This window comes from Caretta caretta, chromosome 1, assembly GCF_965140235.1.
Source record: "Caretta caretta isolate rCarCar2 chromosome 1, rCarCar1.hap1, whole genome shotgun sequence".
Taxonomy (NCBI): domain Eukaryota; kingdom Metazoa; phylum Chordata; order Testudines; family Cheloniidae; genus Caretta; species Caretta caretta.
This window is the reverse complement of record NC_134206.1, coordinates 199,282,419-199,303,585: the sequence shown is the minus strand read 5'-3', so window position 1 is coordinate 199,303,585 and position 21,167 is coordinate 199,282,419. Positions and strand designations below refer to the sequence as shown.

Here is a 21,167-nt window from a genome sequence, read left to right as displayed (position 1 = left end):
AATATAATGCCCAGGCAACTCACTTCCCTGTTCCTGTGAGTTTAAGTTTTTCTCTTCTTAGCTGCAGAAGACTCCTTTGGCAGTGGAGCCGTGTAGGCCTGGTGAGCTGATGAGCCCATGAACACAAGTACAATTTATTCAGACACAACAACTCCACACCACATATAACTGAGATGTTTGCATAAATCTAATTACAGTGAATGGCTGTGAGCTTATGTGTGTCCTTTGTTGATGGTTTGGAATCTTCAGTAGTTTAAGTATCTTATCAAGACCAAGCTTCAGACCCTTCTGCAAGTATTGTTTCTCCTACTCTTGCTCATTCAGCAGCTTTTTGCAAATTGCCATTAAAAAAATTATTTGCATTTTTTCCTTCTGAATTGTACTGTGCAGACAACCCACTGATTTTGACTTGGCTCCATGTACTCTGCATATTTTTGTGCTATTTTTATATGGAAGTTTTAAAAATGCAGAAAAACAGGAAATTTGTGCTGAGACCTTTGATTTATGAAATGAAATGCCATGAATTTCATGTTTGTTAATCACAGACAGAACATAAAATGTTTCCTGTGTTATGTTTCTAATGCAACATCTCTGCACGTCGCCAAGTTACTGAAAAACCAAAATGTAAAGTGAAAACATTCTTGTGTCTGAGAGAGAAAGAGTGAAAGTTTACATTCCAATTAAGCCATCCACTGAATTTGGGAGTTACTGACAAAATAAACATTTCAACCCCCTGCTTTAAAATGGAGACAAATTATTCTTTTCATTGTGGGTCTGCAGACAGTCTATGAATTAATTGAACTATCAAAATAGTCTGTGGACTGAAAATATATATGTTAATAATTCCATTAATTTCTCTCCTGACTGGTTTCCATACAGCAAGGCCACAACAAAATAGCTTCTGGACTGTAGATTAGACAGGAGTGAAGTGGATTACATCTGCAATTTAATATGCACCAGAAATGCAAAATTCAAGTGAAATACAAACATTAAAATTATAGGCACTTCTATAAACATATTGGATTAGAAAACTTTCTGGCAACAAAAAAGCTGTATGATATTGTAATGAATTTGTGGCCTCATGATGCCACATACCATTGCCACATGGAGCGTCATAGCTGCTGTGGGGCTAAAGCTCAGAACCCTCCTGCTCCAAAATCCAGGCTTCTACTCCTTAAACTAAATGAAGATCTTTGTTACCAGCAAAAGTCCTAGACCAGGGTTCTCAACCTTTTTCTTTTTTTCTTTTTTTTTGGGTGGGGGGGCGGGCACTCAGGCATGGGTGTAATTTGATTTCTATTTTGGATGGGCACGGGCCAGCGGGGCTTGAGTCAGCTTCACATGGCAGGGTTCATGGAGGGAGCACCACCTCCACCCCATCTCACCTCAGCAGGCCACCTACCAGTCTGGGTTGGGTAGCGGGAGGGGCAACCAAAAATTATAGCTCAAAGGTGGGGGGTTCAGCTCAAAAAGTTTGAAAACAGCTTAGGGTGCAGGAGGAGAGGTAGCTAAGGGCTGTGTGTGGGCCAGGAGGTAGCTCAGGGTGCATAGAGGGGGGTAGCTCGGTGCAGGGAGGGGGGTAGCCAGGGGGTGTCTGTGGGCAGGTGGGTAGCTCAGGGTGCGGGGGGGTAGCTCAGGATCCAGGGAGAGGGGTAGCTAGGGGCTGTGTGTGGGCAGGCAGTATAGCTCGGGGTGCAGAGAGGGGCTGTGTGGGGGCACGGGGTAGCTCAGGGTGCAGGGACAGCAGTAGCTAGGGGTTATGTGAGGGTGCAGAGAGGGGGATAGTAGGGGCTGTGTGGGGGCAGAGGGTAGCTCAGGGTGCAGAGAGGGGGGTATAGCACAGGGAGCAGAGAGGGGGATAGCTAGGGGCTGTGTGCAGGCAGGGAGGTAGCTCAGGTTGCAGGGACAGGGGTAGGTAGGGGCTGTGTGGGGGTAGGGGGTAGCTCAGGGTGCAGAGAGGGGGTAGCTAGGGACTGTGTGCGGGCAGGGGTGTAGCTCAGCCATGGTCTACACTAGGAGTTGAGGTTGAACTTAGCAGCATTAAATAGATTTAACCCTGCACTCGTCCACATGACGAAGACCTTTTTTTCGACTTAAAGGGCTCTTAAAATCTATTTCCTTACTCCACGCCCGACAAGGGGATTAGCGCTGAAATCGGCCTTGCCGGGTCTAATTTGGGGTACTATGGACGCAATTAGACGGTATTGGCCTCCGGGAGCTATCTCAGAGTGCTCCAGTGTGACCGTTCTGGACAGCACTCTCAACTCAGATGCACTGGCCAGGTAGACAGGAAAAGGCCCGCGAACTTTTGAATTTCATTTCCTGTTTGGCCAGCGTGGCAAGCTGCAGGTGACCATGCAGAGCTCATCAGCAGAGGTGACCATGATGGAGTCTCAGAATCGCAAAAGAGCTCCAGCATGGACCGAACGGGAGGTACGGGATCTGATCGCTATATGAGAGGGGAGAGGAATCCGTGCTATCAGAACTCCGTTCCAGTTTTCGAAATGCCAAAACATTTGTCAAAATCTCCCAGGGCATTCAGAGGCCATAACAGGGACGCGAAGCAGTGCCGCATGAAACTTAAGGAGCTGAGGCAAGCCTACCAGAAAACCAGACAGGCAAATGGCCGCTCTGGGTCAGAGCCCAAAACATGCTGCTTCTATGATGAGCTGCATGCCATTTTAGGGGGTTCAGCCACCACTACCCCAACTGTGTTGTTTGACTCCTTCAATGGAGATGGAGGCAACACGGAAGCAGGTTTTGGGGACGAGGAAGATGATGATGACGAGGTTGTAGATAGCTCACAGCAAGCAAGCAGAGAAACCGGTTTTCCCGACAGCCAGGAACTGTTTCTCACCTTGGACCTGGAGCCAGTACCCCCTGAACCCACCCAAGGCTGCCTCCCGGACCCGCCAGGTGCAGAAGGGACCTCTGGTGAGTGTACCTTTTTAAACAGTATACATGGTTGAAAAGCAAATGTGTTTAATGATTAATTTCCCCTGGCATTCGCGGCCAGTACAGCTACTGGAGAAGTCTGTTAACGTGTCTGGGGATGGAGCAGAAATCCTCCAGGGACATCTCCATAAAGCTCTCCTGGATGTACTCCCAAAGCCTTTGCAAAAGGTTTCTGGGGAGGGCAGCCTTATTCCGTCCACCATGGTAGGACACTTTACCACGCCAGGCCAGTAGCACATAGTCAGGAATCATTGCAGAACAAAGCATTGTAGTGTATGTTTGCTGGCGTTCAAACAACATCCGTTCTTTATCTCTCTGTGTTATCCTCAGGAGAGTGATATCATTCATGGTCACCTGGTTGAAATAGGGTGCTTTTCTGAAGGGGACATTCAGAGGTGCCCGTTCCTGCTGGGCTGTTTGCCTGTGGCTGAACAGAAATGTTCCCACTGTTAGCCACGGTGAGGGGGGAGGGGCTAGCCACGTGGTGGTGGGGGGAGGCAAAATGTGACCTTGGAACGAAAACACATGTGCTATGTACGTAATGTTAACAGCAAGGTTTACCGTGAAAGAGAGTGTACCCATTGTTCTATAAAATGTGTCTTTTTAAATACCACTGTCCCTTTTTTTTTCTCTACCAGCTGCATGTGTTTCAAGGATCACAGGATCTTCTCCTTCCCAGAGGCCAGCGAAGATTAGAAGGTGAAAAAAACACATTCGCGATGAAATGTTCTCTGAGCTCATGCTGTTCTCCCACACTGACAGAGCATAGACGAATGCGTGGAGGCAGACAACGTCAGAGTGCAGGAAAGGACAAAATGACCGGGAGGAGAGGTGGCGGGCTGAAGAGAGGATGGAAGCTGAAAGGTGGCGACAGCGTGATGAGAGGAGGCAGGATTTAATGCTGAGGCTGCTGGAGGATCAAACCAATATGCTCCAGAGTATGGTTGAGCTGCAGGAAAGGCAGCTGGAGCACAGACCACCACTACAGCGCCTGTGTAACCAACCGCCCTCCTCCCCAAGTTCCACAGCCTCCACACCCAGACGCCCAAGAACGCGGTGGGGGGGTCTCCGGCCACTCCACCCCAGAGGATTGCCCAAGCAACAGAAGGCTGGCATTCAATAAGTTTTAAAGTTTTAAACTTTTAAAGTGCTGTGTGGCCTTGTCCTTCCCTCCTCCACCACCTCTCCCAGGCTACCTTGGTAGTTATCCCCCTATTTGTGTGATGAATGAATAAAGAATGCATGAATGTGAAGCAACAATGACTTATTGCCTCTGCAAGCGGTGATCGAAGGGAGGAGAGGAGGGTGGTTAGCTTACAGGGAAGTAGAGTGAACCAAGGGGGGTGGAGAGATCATCAAGGAGAAAAAAACAGAACTTTCACACCATAGCCTGGCCAGTCATGAAACTGGTTTTCAAAGCTTCTCTGATGCGCACCGCGCCCTCCTGTGCTCTTCTAATTGCCCTGATGTCTGGCTGCGCATAACCAGTGGCCGGGTGATTTGCCTCAACCTCCCACCCCGCCATAAACGTCTCCCCCTTACTCTCACAGATATTGTGGAGTGCACAACAAGCAGTAATAACAGTGGGAATATTGGTTTCGCTGAGGTCTAACCGAGTCAGTAAACTGCGCCAGCGCGCCTTTAAACGTCCAAATGCACATTCTCCCACCATTCTGCACTTGCTCAGCCTGCAGTTGAACAGCTCCTGACTACTGTCCAGGCTGCCTGTGTACGGCTTCATGAGCCCTGGCGTTAAGGGGTAGGCTGGGTCTCTAAGGGTAACTATAGGCATTTCAACATCCCCAATGGTTACTTTCTGGTCTGGGAATAAAGTCCCTTCCTGCAGCTTTTGAAACAGACCAGAGTTCCTGAAGATGCGAGCGTCATGTATCTTTCCCGGTCATCCCACGTTGATGTTGGTGAAACGTCCCTTGTGATCCACCAGTGCTTGCAGCACTATTGAAAAGTACCCCTTGCGGTTTACGTACCCACCAGCTTGGTGCTCCGGTGCCAAGATAGGGATATGGGTTCCGTCTATGGCCCCAACACAGTTAGGGAATCCCATTGCAGCAAAGCCATCCACTATGACCTGCACATTTCCCAGGGTCACTACCCTTGATATCAGCAGATCTTTGATTGCATTGGCTACTTGCATCACAGCAGCCCCCACAGTAGATTTGCCCACTCCAAATTGATTTCCGCCTGACCGGTAGCTGTCTGGTGTTGCAAGCTTCCACAGGCCTATTGCCACTCGCTTCTCAACTGTGAGGGCTGCTCTCATCTTGGTATTATTGTGCCTCAGGGCAGGGGAAAGCAGGTCACAAAGTTCCACGAAAGCACCCTTACGCATGCAAAACTTTCACAGCCACTGGGAATCGTCCCAGACCTGCAACACTATGCAGTCCCGCCAGTCTGTGCTTGTTTCCCAGGGCCCAGAATCGGCATTCCACCACATGATGCCCACATTGCCAGGGCCTGTGCTTTGAGAGAAGTCTGTGTCCATGTCCTCATCACTCTCGTCACTGCGCTGACGTTGCCTACTTGCCCGGTTTCACTTTGCCAGGTTCTGGTGCTGCATACACTGCTGGATAATGTGTGTGGTGTTTAATGTGCTCCTAATTGCCAAAGTGATCTGAGCGGGCTCCATGCTTGCCGTGGTATGGCGTCTGCACAGAAAAAAGGCGTGGAATGATTGTCTGCCGTTGCCCTGATGGAGGGAGGGGCAACTGATGACATAGCTTACAGGATTGGCTTACAGGGAATTAAAATCAACAAAGGGGGTGGGGCTTTACATCAAGGAGAAACAAAAACAACTGTCACACAGAATGGCCCCCTCAAGGATTGAACTCAAAACCCTGGGTTTAGCAGGCCAATGCTCAACCCAATGCTCAACCCACTGAGCTATCCCTCCCCCCGGTATTTCAGGCAGGACTGAATCTCCATTAAACTTTTCAAGGTGCCCCTGACAGACCTCATTGAAATGATTGCCGGACGTTGATTTCACGGAGGGAGGGAGGGGGGAGCAAATGAATACAAAACAAATCTGGTCTATTTTTTGTTTTGATCCACTCCATCTATCTTTTACATCTTTGGCTGGCAGCAGACGGTGCAGTAGGACTGCTAGCCATCCTCATCTCCTGCCTGCTCGGCAGAAGATGGTGCAACAAGACTACTAGCCATCCTCATCTCCTGCCTGCTTGCCATAAGACGGTACAATAGGACTGCTGGCAGGACTAAAGAGAATGACCTGGTTGAGTCACTCCTATTTTAGTCTTTGTGCCCATGTCTGCCCAGGCGCACCTTACCAAGGCGGCCAGGAGCACCTCGGACGATGGTTATCAGGCCTATTGCACCGTCTGCTGCCACAAGGCAATGGGTTGCTGCTGTGTAGCAATGCAGTACCGGGTCTGCCAGCACCCAGGAGAGGAACGGTGACAGCGAGCTGAGCGGGCTCCGTGCTTGCAGTGGTATGGCGTCTGCACAGGTAACTCAGGAAAAAAGGTGCGAAACGATTGTCTGCCCTTGCTTTCACAGAGGGAGGGAGGGCCTGATGACATGTACCCAGAACCACCCGCGACAATGTTTTTGCCCCATTAGACATTGGGATCTCAACCCAGAATTCCAATGGGCGGCGGAGACTGCGAGAACTGTGGGATAGCTACCCACAGTGCAACGCTCCTGAAGTCGATGCTAGCCTCAGTACTGTGGAAGCACTTTGCTGAGTTAATGCACTTAGAGCATTTTGTGTGGCGACACACACAATCGACTATATAAAAACGAGTTCTAAAAAAACTACTTCTATAAATTCGACCCAATTTCGTAGCGTAGACATACCCTCAGGGTGCAGGGAGAGGGGTAACCAGGGGCTAAGTGCAGGCGGGGGGTGGGGGGAGGGAGAAGTGTAGCTCAGGGTGCAGGGAGTATGGTACTAGGAGCTGAGTGCGAAGAAAGCTCCCCTGCGGTTCCTGTTCCTCTGCCAGCCATGGAACCAGGTGCCAAGGCACCGTCTGCGTGAGCAAAGAGGTCTGCGAGCTGAGGAGCAGCTTCAACCCCCTGCACCAGCAGCAGCAGGAGACGAGGGAACGCCGCAGCTGCCTGCTCCATGGCACCAGCCAAAGCAGTAGCTGTCCTGCACTGCCCGTGCCCAGCTCCAGCTTCCCACCTCCGACCTGGCCAGGGGGCGGAGAGAGGAGGTGGAAGGATGTGTATGTAGCTGCCCCTGGACTGCCCTGCTCTTGAGGTGTAGTCTGGGGGGAGGCAACAACCCCATACCTCCCAACTCTGCCCATGGGCTCAGGGCTTCTGCCCCTTGGGGAGCACCAGGGCTCGGGGCTCCGGGATTCAGCCCTGCTGCTCCTGGCTTCAGCCCCGTGGGGGGCGCCGGGGATCAGGGCTTCAACTCTGCGGTCCTGGCTTCAGCCCTGCGGGATGGGGCTTGGGTTTTAGACGAGGGGCCTGATGGCCCTCCTGAAAGAGTTCACAGACCCGCTGAAGAACCGCTGTCCTAGGCCACAGTTAAGCAGTCTAATTTCATCCAATAGGAGACAGTGCTACATGTACAGCAGCTTACTCTTTGCAATGACTTTTATTTCATTTTAAATGTTAAACTGTAGTTAGTGGTGGCAAAAGTTGCTGTACTAACAGCCTTGAACTCCTCTGTTTATCTGCAGCACAGATACAGGATGGGCAATGGTAGTGTAAGCCTCCCACACATTCCTCAGCCAAACAGCCCCCATCATGACCAGGAGGTGGACAGACGTTCTCTGTCCATGGCACATTCAGTCCTTGGTGCCTCTGCAGAAACCACCAAATAAGGTGGCAATAAATGCTAATGGTGTTTCTGACACTTGTCCATCACAAGCTGGAATGATACTACAAGCTTACTTCACCTGTCCCACTGGATACCCATCATACAGTTAGAACTTCTAGCTACTACTGACCTGCGCCAAATTGAAAACTGATGACCTAAAGCAGAAAGATTCTTATTTCATTCCTAATCCATTATATCCATCCAGTTCACTCTCGTGTATGATACTTTGAAGGCAACAATACTAGGAGACCTTTTAAACTCCACAGTATGTTATGGATGAGTCTTCTTTCTGCCTAGTTGCCAGTTTAGTCAGCTGGATCTTTTATTATTAAGCACATCCTGCAAGGTGCTGAGCATCCTCAATTCCTGCTGGTTTCAGTCGTAGTTGAAGGTGCTCAACATTTTACAAAACTGGGCTCTAAAAATGTCCATCACCTGGGACCCAGTCAGTCCTCCCTCAAGTCTAAGGGCCATTTCAATGAGGGCAGGTTCTGGTTGTCTCTCTGGGTGCTGTACAATATTTAAATCATAAACTATAAGACTCTTCAGGCAATGTCAACATTAAAAGACTGGCACATCACTTAGCCCTACACCACAGCACAGTCACCTGACTCAAGCCTGGGGAAAGAGATGGGCTCTGCGCCCTACTATACCTGTATAAAATGAGACTAAAGTTATTGAAATTTCTTAAGATTGGAACCTAATAGTTTCCAAATAATGCTGGCAACACAGCAGTACTAAGCAAGAGATCAGGACAGTAAGTGGAGAAATGCACCGTTTATTTAGGGTGAAAAGCCTGATTTCATTATGTATTATTATCTCTATAGTCATAAATCTTACCAACCTGTTTTCTTTTCTTTGATGCAGCAGGTTTGGACTTGGAGTCCAAGTCAGGCTTCGCTGGTTTACTTGCGTTAGTTGATTTTTCCATTTCTTCATCATCAGAAGGATCTGAGAAAAAACGCAGTTTTGTTTTTTTTTAAACACACCTCTCAACTTTCCATTAGAAAAATGTACAACAACAGTGATAATAGCTTCTATTGGGAGGAAGGTCACTGTAACATCATGCCCAGTTTATTTACATGAAACAACTTCAGCAGCAAGTAGCATAGTTCCAAAATACAAGTGATTGAAGATTACTTCCATAGTCACTCTTAATATTTTCAAGCCTCTCTGCTCTATAAGACAATCTATTTTTCTATCTTTGTGGAATTCAGTGAATAACCTGCCACCTGCAGTATTATTAATAGTAATTTACAACCCCTCCAAGAAATCTCAATCTCAGTTAGCAAAATGCCAAAAACATATTCATTCATTGTTTATTAACTACAGTTCTACAAGTTTAGTTACATAGCTCAGCTTTATTTCAAGACAAGTAAAAGCATGACCCTGATCCATGGCCCAAGATTTCCTATGTTCAGTTGTGGACCAATCCTAATAAAGCACTGCTAGATCAACAAACCAGCAACAACACTACTGCTAGGAAATAATAATTTTTAGACCATAGGATTGCTGGGAAAACATCCCTTTCTTGATAGGTTTGTTGGCATTTCTCTTGGAAGAAGTCAGCTACTCCTCCCCCCACGCAAGACACAAGATTTGCACTTTGAGAAAAAATACCTCAGACTGAAAGTCCAAACTGCTTTATTAGTATTAATTACTTATAAGAGTAAGAATGTGAAACTTGGTGGCACGTTCTATTCTATAAAGATATATATATATTCAATGGTGTGTATAATTTTAGGCCATGGGACTCTTATTAGTGATGATTAGGGAATAGCATCATTCCCACACTTAAAACAGAATGACCAGAAAGCTAAAAATGCTGATGTTTTGAGAAAAATAATATGGATCAAGGAACATTCTGAAATTTTTTTATTTTAAGGGAAGCATTGGGAAGAAAGGCCATTCAAAGAGGTAACATTAGTCTCCCATTTCACGCAGATGTCAAGTTAACCTAGGAAAGCAGTTGAGATGCTTTTATTCAACTGCAAAAAACTTTCTGATGTAGACTAAATTACTATCTATAATTATTCCTCTGCTAATTGTCAGAAACTTCGTCCTATCAATTTTAATTATTAAAAGTGACTAATTCAATTTCTGAATCAAATAATTTAGGGGATCTTATTTTTTCTGTTCCTAATATGTATTGACAATAGTTGAAATCTCCTACGTTCTGAGCTTAGCAGTAGCCTATCTAAAGATTTTGCTATTTATTTGAAAAATATGAACAATATGATACTTTAAGCATCAAACTACAGAAGACGTGCCCATTCACTATTATGTAAAATCTGCGTGACCACCAGCAATAAGTACTTACAGACTCAAGAGATTAATAAAGAGAGACAAAAGAGAGAGACAATGAACTGTATTTGGTACTTACTAACTCACAGTGATTTATTTATTGAAAAATGAAGCACTGGAATGAAAAAGTCTATATAGTCCTCACTCCTCCAGAGATGCAACAATGCACATTAAAGTTTTGCAATGGAAGTTTGGACATTTTTATAAATGGATTTCTACACATCAACACAATAATTTGGACTCACATGGGAAAATCCTAACATGACATAATGGTTATCAATGATTTTACATATTTATCCCAGGAGACTATTACATTCTAAGTTCTCACATTTTGGAGAATTTGAATTACAGTAAGTATCCTAAAACTGGACTTTGAGAGCTGCTGAGTTTAAAGTTTGTGAGCTTGATAGCTAGTAATGGAAGAAAAAAATCAGTAAACACTCTGTAATAGATTGGATACCATCTGTCATTAAATCATATTGGATACAGATTTGATTATGGAAAACTGTAATCACTCTAGAAGCAGGATGGGGACTGAAAAGGAAATTTGTTTCCTCTCCCACACATGCAACGGCCCCCTCACTGAGAGGGATCTATCAACATGCTAATGAACTTAATTCAGATCAGAATTGTGGGCCAAGAAAGAACAGGGATTCATTTGCCACCTATGAAGGATCACAAGAGATTTTGAAATCCCAGGAGGAAAGTGAACAAAACAAAACCCTAATATTGCAGATCTAGGGTGGTGGTGAAAAACATCTCTTGCCCGGCGCACTGAGTCAAAGGCCCAAGGGAACGATCTGCTTGTCCCAAAGGGTTGTTAAGATAATCACTTTATTATGAGCAGGAACTATGTACCGAAAATGAAGTAACCAAAGTTTCTACTATTCTGTGTAGTCGCAGCCTGCAACTGCCTTGTTCGGGGTTTCTCTGTTTCTGCCCCAACAGAAAGGGTGTCACAGGAAATTGATGGTAGTATCTAGAGTCTGCAGGAAGTGTGGCATCTCTCCATTCCCTGGAGGACTTAGTCTACAGCACATCTTCCCTTTTTTAAATTTCCTGACTGAACTAAAAAACACTATAAAACAGTGGTCACCAACCGGGCAATCGTGATTGACTCGTCGATCCTGGAGACTCTCCTAGTTGACCACAATCTCTAGCTGCTAAAAGTCCAATGGTGCAGTGGGACTGCCGCTAAGGCAGGCTTGCTCCCTGCCTGCCCTGGCCCCACGCCACTCCTGGAAGTGGCCAGCACGCCCCCATAGCCCTGGGGGAGGGTAGGGGTCTCCCTCTGAGTGCTGCTCCTGCCTGCAAGCACCACCGCTGCAGCTCCCATTGGCGGGGGAACTTCGGCCAATGGGAGCTGCGGGGGCGGTGCCTGCAGAGAGGGGCAGCGTGCAGAGTCACTTGCCCCCCCCCCCGGGAGGCCACAGGGGCATGTTGGCCCCTTCCGGGAGCGGCACAGGGCCGGGGCAGGCAGGGAGCAAGCCTGCCTTAGCCCCGCTGCACCGCCGCCCGGGAGCCGCCCAAGGCAAGTGCCACCTGGCTGGAGTCTGCACCCCAACCCCCAGCCCTGAGCCTCCTCCTGGAGCCAGCACCCCATACCCCTTCCTGCACCCCAAACTGACTTAAATCTTAAGGTTGCTTAAACACAACTCTAACACATCTCAATCTGCTGTATTGCAAACTCTCTTTAGGCAAATTCTTGCCTGTAACAAGCTGTTCAATCTCATGCTTAACAACAGGGTCACAGTTTGTGAACTGTTTTCAGCTAGTATGTCTGCTCTCACTTCATTTGTCTCGGCCAAGTTTTCAGGTATCTTGAGCAGACGCGTACAATTCCTTTGTAAGATTTTGCCTTTTCCTCTGTGATCACTGAGTACAAGTAAGGTGACTCTTCTTTGATCACTGTAGCTTGGACTGGCCAGTGTCCATCTTGCCAAATTCTCCCTTTTTTTTTAACTGTGGCGGGTGTCTTGGTCCTTTATTGTATTAGTTCGGTTGTACTTTCCTAGTTCTCCCCCTCACTATCAAACACTTCTTAATCATCCTTTCCAATGTCCCATACCTGATAATCAAGTATTTATATGTCTGTTGTAGAAGAGTTCAGTGGATGACTTTCCACATTGCAGCAGTGTAGTGCTGTAGCTGAGTACTGCTAAGATGGATCTTCTCTTGCATCCCTGCTTTTTTGATCAAGTTCTTCAGTATACATAGTCCACATTCAGATAATCCACTGATCTCATGATATGTGGGACTAGATGTCTCATAATGAAAGCCATACATTTTACCAAAGTCCAGGAAATCCCTATTCTTGAACTGTGGTCCATTGCCACTTCTTATTGTTCTTGAAATTCCATGATGTGAAAATCAGATTTACTATGCCTGACTACTGGTGTTGCTGTGGTATCTTCAAGTGTGTTTACTTCTGGGAAATTGGGTAAGCAGTCCATTATAAATACGTGATCATGTCTTTTCAAGATGAATATATGAATTCCAACTTTGTCTCATAGAATCTCAAGTTGTTCACATGGTACCATTGTTTTTTTCAGCTGAGAATCTATATTTTTGACATGTTCCACTCCCGCTCACCATTTTTTCAATGTCACTGTTCATCTGTGGCCAGAATAAAATTTCTCTACTTCTCCCTTTTTGATTTGGTCATTCCCAGGTGCCCCTCATGTATCTGTTCCCTTCTCATCTCTGTGGGAACCACGATCCGTGTTCCCTTCAAGAGCACTTCTGAGATCACTGATAGGGAATAGGCAGGTGGGAAATGTTTTTCCCCTCCTTTACTTATCACTTGTATCTCTGCTTACATCATTTTATCTTTAGCCTAAAAATACACCATGTGACACTTATATTCACATATATGTTAACTGCTTGTTCCAGATCATCAGGCTATATATTGTCAGATGAAACATATGATCTTGACAATGTGTCTACCCTTACTAAGTGGCATCCAGGTTAGAACTCCAGGATCATATCATGCTTTTGTAATTTCAAAAGTAGTCACTGTATTCTTGGTTATGCTTCTCCAAGTCCCTTTTTGTGTACTGCAATCAATGGATTGTGACCAGTTTCTGCTTTGAAGCTATGACCACAAAGAAAGTCATGAAATCTTGTACATTCATACACCAGACCTCCTGTCTCTCTTTCAGCTTCTCTTCAGCTGCCTATATGTTCTCTGCAGCTGTCACAGCCCTAGATGCATTTGAGACTGGCAACCAATCAGTTCCATGACAATGAAATACTACTATTCCCAGCTCTCCTTTCAAGGTGTCTGTGGAGAGTTTAATGTCTTTCAGTCAGTCAAAAATTTGCAGCACTGGAGATGGTGTCAGAATGTGCTTTAAATCACATTAGGCATCTACACTCATTTGGTGACCTTGTGAGATGCCTTAGATGACTTGTGTGTGTGGTAAAGGTAGACATGTATTTGCTGACATAATTCAACACACCTAGCAGCCTTTGAATTATCTTTCTATCTTCAGGTCTCAGTATGTTCAGTATTGCGCCAATCTTTGATTCACTGGGCAAGATTCCCTTGGAGGTCAGTCTCTCTCCCAAGTAAGTTATTTCCATTGTCTGAAATTGGCAATATTCACCTTAAGGTTATGAGCTCTCACAATTTCCAATACTTTCTTCAGTTGTTCCTGATGTTCAATGGCAGTGCTGCCCCCAAATTATTACATCATCAGTGTAGACTTTCACACCTACTAGTTCCTCTCACATCTGGCTCATTGTACAGGGAAATACTTCTGGAGCCGAATATAGTGTCTTGGGAAGTAGTTTGTGCCAAATGGTGGGTTGAAAGTGCAGATCTTGGAGCTCTGAGCATCTGAGGGGATATGTCAAAATCCAAATGAAGCAACTAGTTTGCTGAATAACTTGGCTCCTGCTATCTCAGACAACAGTTAACTTTTCTGAGGCCAAGTGGAACTTTTCTCTTTTTACGTTTTTGTTCACTCCTTAGGGTCCATACACAGCTATTGTCCCCCTCCTTTTCATTAAGGAGTGAACCCAATTGGTTGGTTCTTCTATTCTCCGAATGATACCATTTATTGTCATGTTTCACAGCTGTTCTTTTAGCCTCTTTCTTAAGGCTTGTGGAACTTTTCATGCAATATGTAATTAATGTTATTTACCTTCTAGAAATTGGAGTTCTTCGAGGTGTGTTGTCCCTTTGGGCTATTCACTGTGGGTGCACATGTGCACCATGCATCTTAGACCATCAGATTTTCAGTAGCAGTGTCCATAGGTTGGTGTCTGCATACTATGCTTCCTTGTGCTCTGAAGTGAGGGTATCATGGGAGGCATAGACGGACCAACTCTAGTCCCTACTCTGCTGCAAATCAAGAGATTATCCAAGTGGATGGGAAGGAAGGTGGGCAATGGAATACCCATATGGACTAAACATCTCAAAGAACTCCAGGTACTACAAGGTGAGTAATCTTTCTTTCTTCTTTGAATGCTGGTCCTTATGGGAATTCACTGTGGGTGACTACCAAGCAGTACTCACAGAGGGTGGGGGTGAGGATGCATGTTGCCCCACCGATTAGTGAACCAAAGGAGTCATTCAAAGATAAGCTTCAACAAAGGTATAATACTTAGTGAAAGGTGTGAGTAAAGCCCCAAGTCACTGTTCTACCAATCTTTAAGAGAGATGCCACCAAGGCAGTCTGTGCTCCAGTTGAGAGTGCCCTGACACCCTGAGGAGAAGGGGCTTCCATAAGCTCATAGCGAAGGAGAAGGCACTGGGAAATTGATTTTGAAAATCTTTGTGAAGAGACTGCCTGACCGTCCATTCTCTCAGCAATGGAAACAAACCATCTGAGAGACTTTCTAAAGGGCTTTGTTCTTACAAGTAGAAAGCTAGAGCTCTGTGGTTGTCCAGGGAGTAGAGTTTCCTGTCTTCCCTGTTATTGTGAAGTTTCAGGTAGAAGACCGGCAAGTTAACAGTCTGGTTCAGGTGAAAATCCAAGGGGACCTTCAGGATGAATTTGGGATACAATCTCAAGGTCACTTTATACCTGTGGAATACTGTTGGTCTTCCATGAGGGCCAGAAGCTCCCCCACCCTCCTTGCAGAGGGGATTGCCATTAGGATGGCCACTTTAATGGAGAAGTAAAGAAGAGAACAGGAGGCCACAGGCTTGAAAACCGGATGCACAAATGACAAAAGAACCAAGTTCAGGTCTCAAACAAGTGTAGGTTGTAAGATCGGAGAGAATGTTCTTATGATACTTTTCAAGAACTTGACTGTCATGAGATGGGAGAAAACTGAGCATGGAAAACTGGAAAACCACCAGGGGATGGAGGGTGCTGATGGCTACCAGATGCACCTGTTATGAACAGAGGGGAAGGCCCAGCATCTTCAAGGAGAGAAAACAGTCAGACTCTTCTGTAGGTAAGTTATGGTGTTGACAGCATAAGCAGAACTGCTTCCATTTGGTGGCATAGCACTTTCTTGTAGAAGGTTTCCTGCTGTTGTTAAGTATGGATTGGACCTGCCTGGCACACAGTCTTTCTAGACTCCCTCAGATGGAGGGAGTCCGAGTTTGGATGACTGGTCCTGCCTTCATTCTGAGAGAAGAGGTTAGGGAATGGTTGAAGATGAATGGAAGGGCAAGCGGCCACCTGTAGAATGGTGGTGAACCAAAATCGTCTCGGCCACCATGGTGCTCTCAGAATTACTGTTGCCTTGTTCTGTTTGAACTTCCTGAGGATGTGAGATAATAGAGGAATGAGAGGGAAGGTGTATGTGAGTGGGTCCGACCACTATACCAGAACAGCATCCCCCCGGAGACGTGTTTCTGGACAGCCCAGAAGCAATAGGCAGGGCACTTCTTGTTTGCTTTGGTTCCACAGAGGCCACAGAATGGAAAGCCCCACTGTTGGAATAAGTTCTGCACTGCTGTTAGGTGGAGCTTCCCTTCATGATCCTCATGGATATGCCTGATGAGGCAGTCTGCTAAGGCATTCAATATTCCCAACAGGTGCATTGCTGAGAGGTGATCTGATGCCAGATACACCAATTCCAAAGCTGGATTGCTTCTATGCAGAGTGGGGCCATCCCAGAGTGCAGTTTGGGGCCACCCCAGAGCTCCAAGCCACCGCGGGCAGTGGGGTCCCCTTAGCTCCCGGCCACTGCTGCCCCCAGGAGTCCCCCTGGAGCTTCAAGCTGCTGTGGGCGAGGGGGCCCCTTGAGCTCCTAGTCATGGGCGGTGGGGGACCCTGGAGCTCTGAGCCCCCATGGGCGGCGGGGGGCTCCCAGAGCTCCAAGCCAGGGCCTCTGCAGCTGCTGCGGGCACTGTGGGGACCCCACAGCTCCCCATTTTGTCATGCATATTTTTAGTAAAAGTCACAGACAGGTCACAGGCTTCTGTGAATTTTTATTTATTGCCCGTGACCTGTCTGTGACTTTTACTAAAAATATGTGTGACAAAATCTTAGCCTTAATCATCAATTCCAGATCCCTGTAGATCGCCAGGTACTCGAGCAGGGAATATTGAGGCTTAAGAGGTGAAGAGTGGGAGGAGCTTGTAACTCTAGATGGATCCGCTGGTGCAGGCTTCGGTTCAACAGTCTTTCTTGTGCGGTGGTACCGCTCATGTAGAAAGTGAGTGGTACCTTCTATCCTTAGGGGGAGCAGAAGTCCGTGCACAGGGAGCTGGATCTCCTGAAGCTGTCTAGTACAAGGGGAGAAGGAACTGCAGGTTTCGCACTTAGAGGGAATGTGCAATTCCTTGAAACAGTACGGACAGCTCTCATGAGAGTCTCTAACCAGGAAGACCCAGGGGCAGGCCAAGAAACCAGAATTTTGAGCACTAATGCTGGCAGAAGCTGTGGACACTGAAGAGCTCAGACCATGTGTGGTAGAAGGAAGTGGAGTTGGCCAATCCTTATACTCTTGCTTCAGAGCATGGAGGTGGCCCAAGCATGGACCAGGACCAACGGATACTGCTACTGAAAAATTTTCCAGTACCAGACACATGGAGTGTATGCGCACCCACAGCGAATATCCTTATGGACCAGGACTCAAAGAATCTACACAAATTCTGCATCTTCATTTAACTGTATCTTGTATTTTACAGGAAAGCACCCATTTCCTGTGAATACATCTTCACATGATGCTATTAACACTTTCATATCTGGTTCTACGTTGTCTTTCTATGTCTATATAGTATACAGCCTCTTGAAGAGGCCAAGCTCCTCACAAGTGTGTAGGCCCAAGACAAGTTGTTTGCCTCAGTGTACCACCACAAACTCTTGTTTTATCCTTTCCCCTTGTATTAAGTGCCAGTGTGCACTCTCCCAGTTCTGTAATTGTTCCTCTATTAAAGTTTCCCAAAACTATTTTGACTCCATTGTTATGTGCTCTGTATAGCTCTCTATTCCAGGCCATCCTCTTTCCCCCCACTATCATCTGTGTGGAATTCATTGTATACATCTAAGGGCTTCTGTGCCTGCCACCGTTAAGAGCAGGGCAATCTTTTGCTCATCCTCCAGTTTATTTGCCACAGGGCCTTTCATTGACAGTTCACATTGCCGTATGAACCTTTGCCAGGCATATTCAGCATTTCCCCTGATTCTTAGGGCCAGTGAGGAAGTTCCTTGCAGTTGCACAGGCTCTGTAGCAGCCATTTCAATGTTATCTCTTGCACTGGGTCTTCCTGCACACCGTGCCTTCCACTGCTGGTACCATGTAGTACAGGGGTAGGCAAAGTACAGCCCGCCAGCCATTTTAATATGGCCTTCGAATTCCCGCTGGGGAGCAGGGTCTGGGGCTTGCGCCGCTCTGGCACTCCAGCCAGGGAGCAGGGTCGCTTCATGCGGCTCCCGGAAGCAGTGGCATGGCCCCACTCCGGATCCCAGGCATAGAGGCAGCCAAGGGGGTCTGCTCTGCGTGCTGCCCCAACCGCCACCCCTGCGGCTCCCACTGGCCAGGAACTGCAGCCAATGAGAGCTGCAGGGGCGGTGCTTGCGGACGGGGCAGCGCACAGAGCCGCCTGGCCGCACCTCCACATAGGAACCGGAGAAGGGACACGCCGCTGCTTCCGGGAGCTGCTTGAGGTAAGCACCACCCAAAGCCTGCACTCCTGAGCATCTCCCCCAACCCCCTGCCCCAGCCCTGATCCCCCTCCCGCCCTCCAAACCCCTCGATCCCAGCCCGGAGCACCTTCCTGCACCCCATATCTCTCATCCCTAGCCCCACCCCAGAGCCTGGACCCCTTCCCACACCTCAACCTCCTGTCCCAGCCCTGATCTCCCTCCTACCCTTCGAACTCCTCGGTCCCAGCCTGGAGTACTCTTCTACACCCCAAACTCCTTATCCCCAGCCCTACCCCAGAGCCTGCACCCCCACCCCGAGCCCTCATCCCCCTCCGGCACCCTGAACTCCTCATTTCTGGCCCCACTCCAGAGCCCGCATCCCCAACCCCCATTTTGTGAGCATTCATGGCCCGCCATACAATTTCTATTCCCTGATGTGGCCCTCGGGCCAAAAAGTTTGCCCACCCCGATGTAGTATCTGCCTGACAAGCAGACTGGTGTCAAGATAGTTCCTGTTTGTAATAAAGGGTTATGTATAAAAATATGGTAACAAAACTTTCCACTATTCCGTGTAGCTGAAGTCTGTGACTGCCCTATCTCAGCCTTCTTTGTTTCTGTCTCAGCATGAAGTGTCCTAGGAAACCACAGCCTGCATCCATTGGTGCTGGAACAATTTATACAGTGGGGGTGCTGAGAGCCATTGAACTAAACGTATATGATGGAAACCACTTCAAGCCAGGGGGTGAAGCCACACCCCCTAGTTCCAGAACCTATGACTGCATCTAGAGTCTACAGGAAGTGTGGCATCTCTACACTTGTTGTAGGACTTATTCTATTATAGCACAACTCAGGGAAACCTTAGTGGCCACGAGGAGTGACCAGAATAAGGGGCCACAGTTTACATTTTAAAAACTCTTAAACAGAACGTTTGTTCAAAAATAACAAAAACAAACAGACGTTTGTTCAAAAATAGACATATCAGTTCAATGAAAGATATAAAGTCCTATGTAATCTAGCCTTGGACAACAGCTAAGTCTGATAACGTACAATTTTTTAGATTCATCAGGTTAAGCAAGTTCATTTAGATCTTAGAGTCCCAGTTATGCTGGTACACCCTGAATTTTCGTCATATTTGACATGCATACCTGGATGGAGGCCTGAGACTGGATCACTTTAAGAGAACTGTGTTGTTTGGATTTGGGGGAGCAACTTCCCTGGCTGTAGTGAGACGGCATTAGTGACAAGCCAGACAAGGCATCCTGCTTTTGCAAGTGATAGGTTCACTCTCTGTTCCACCACCCCACGGGAAGCTTGTAGAGTTACCAACTTCTACACAACCTGCTGTAACCCTGCAGCGTATTCTATGGCCTGGTTATTTGAATGCAGTCCATCCCACGGTTCAACCCCACCATCCAATCCATCCGTGTCCATACTGGAATATATTTGTGTATCTGTGCAAATGATGCATCAGTTGCTTCTCAGGATACTTGTCACATACTGTAACTAATAGGCACTGCACAGGGAACAGCTAGCCAAGAAAACTGACAGCTATCTTTAAACATTTCTTTATAAATCCTAATCTGGCATATCCAAAAAGGAAAGAATGAGGGTCTTTAACAGTAAGCCATAAATACCCTCTCTCTTGTATCTAGCCTGCTACTCTGCTGGTTACATAAATGTACGACCGAACAAATGGTGTCCATGATATAACCTCACAAACAATGCACCACCTGTTCACTGCCTGTCTGAGTTTTAAACCACACTACGATGCAAAATCCTTGTCCTCATTCATCTTGGAATGAAAAGAAGAGCAGGCTCTGAACATAATAACAAATGTCCTACATGCACATGTCTCCAGTTTGAGTATGTCTTAATGAACTATTTCTTATTCTACATGACATCTGGACTTGGCACCTATTCTGGAAACAATCATTCATATCCCAGCAATACAGCAGGTGGCTTCAAACTATCATTGTTTGTGACACCACGTCAACTCCAGATCTAGCAATGCTAGAAATGTTTTGTTGTGTGGACTCAAATTCCACAAGGCCAGATTCTGCCACCCTTACTCTGTGGATAGTTACCTTAAAGTTAATGGGCTGCTCACAGAGTAAAGTGAGTAAATGTGGCAGCACCTCTCCCACAGAATGAAAGACAAAACAAGTTCCTCCTTCATATTATCGGTTGTGGTTCCTAAGTGTCCCTTTCAATGTTCCGGAATCCGGTTTGTTAATAAACTTGCACCTCTAATGACGTTAGTGACTTGATGTCCATGCACGGATGGAATAGTTTACTGCATGGATGCTGTTATTTAAAGGAACAGTTGTCTGTATCCATTTTCCTATTGATACAGTCTAACAACTATATTGGTGTTTATTCTCATATAAGGGTATTGCATTTTCATGTAATGCTTTTGATCTGGATAACTAAATAAAAGTGCTGATAAGGGTTTTGGTGCTGTTTCACTTTTTCTTTCGGTACCAGACCACCACCAGCTGTATCTCACATCTGCGAGAACTGACAGACTCCTTGTGACCCGAAGCACCCCTGTATTCACACCACTGCAATAATACTTATACAAAATATGCCTTGTGAGGTATCATATGAAAGCCAATAACACGCTGGTTGTTAATATTGTTGTAAAATGCAGGTGTTAACTTATATATGAAGTTATGACTTCCCTCTGCATGATGTTTAAGAAAAGACAGCCTAGCCCAAGTGATAAACACGTCTGTCTTAGACAATGGAATGTGGGTTTACCTCAATTTACATATTAGCAGTAAATAAGGCTATCAAGCTAAACAAGTAGAGGATATCTTGTTCCTGAACTCAAGAGACAGAGAATTAACAATGGTTCTTGCACCCCAGAGAAACACAGGGAACTGAATCCCCAGTAAGCCTTTCTGACTTGTAAGATAAAGAAATCCCTATCGGACTATAACAGGATACACTCACTGCTGGGGCACCTTCTTGTGGCTGGGTCTGGGGATAAGCTCTCACCTGGTCTGGCGCCTCCTTCCATTGGTTCTTGCACCCTGGCTTCT

At 46.6% G+C, this 21,167-nt stretch overlaps 1 protein-coding gene across 7 annotated transcripts in view; it reads right to left on the bottom strand.

Moving 5' to 3' along the window:
• The window catches only part of CMSS1 (cms1 ribosomal small subunit homolog), a 368,267-nt gene that overhangs the window by 25,178 nt on the left and 321,922 nt on the right, over window positions 1-21,167 (bottom strand). For 6 of the 7 annotated variants that reach the window (XM_048817164.2, XM_075118568.1, XM_075118593.1 and 3 more), the window contains one exon: window positions 8,610-8,716. In XM_048817164.2, coding sequence (XP_048673121.1) covers window positions 8,610-8,716 — 107 coding nt within the window. Of the gene's footprint in view, window positions 1-8,609; window positions 8,717-21,123; window positions 21,164-21,167 lie in introns of those variants that run through there. The other variant, XM_075118586.1, reaches the window with a different exon arrangement.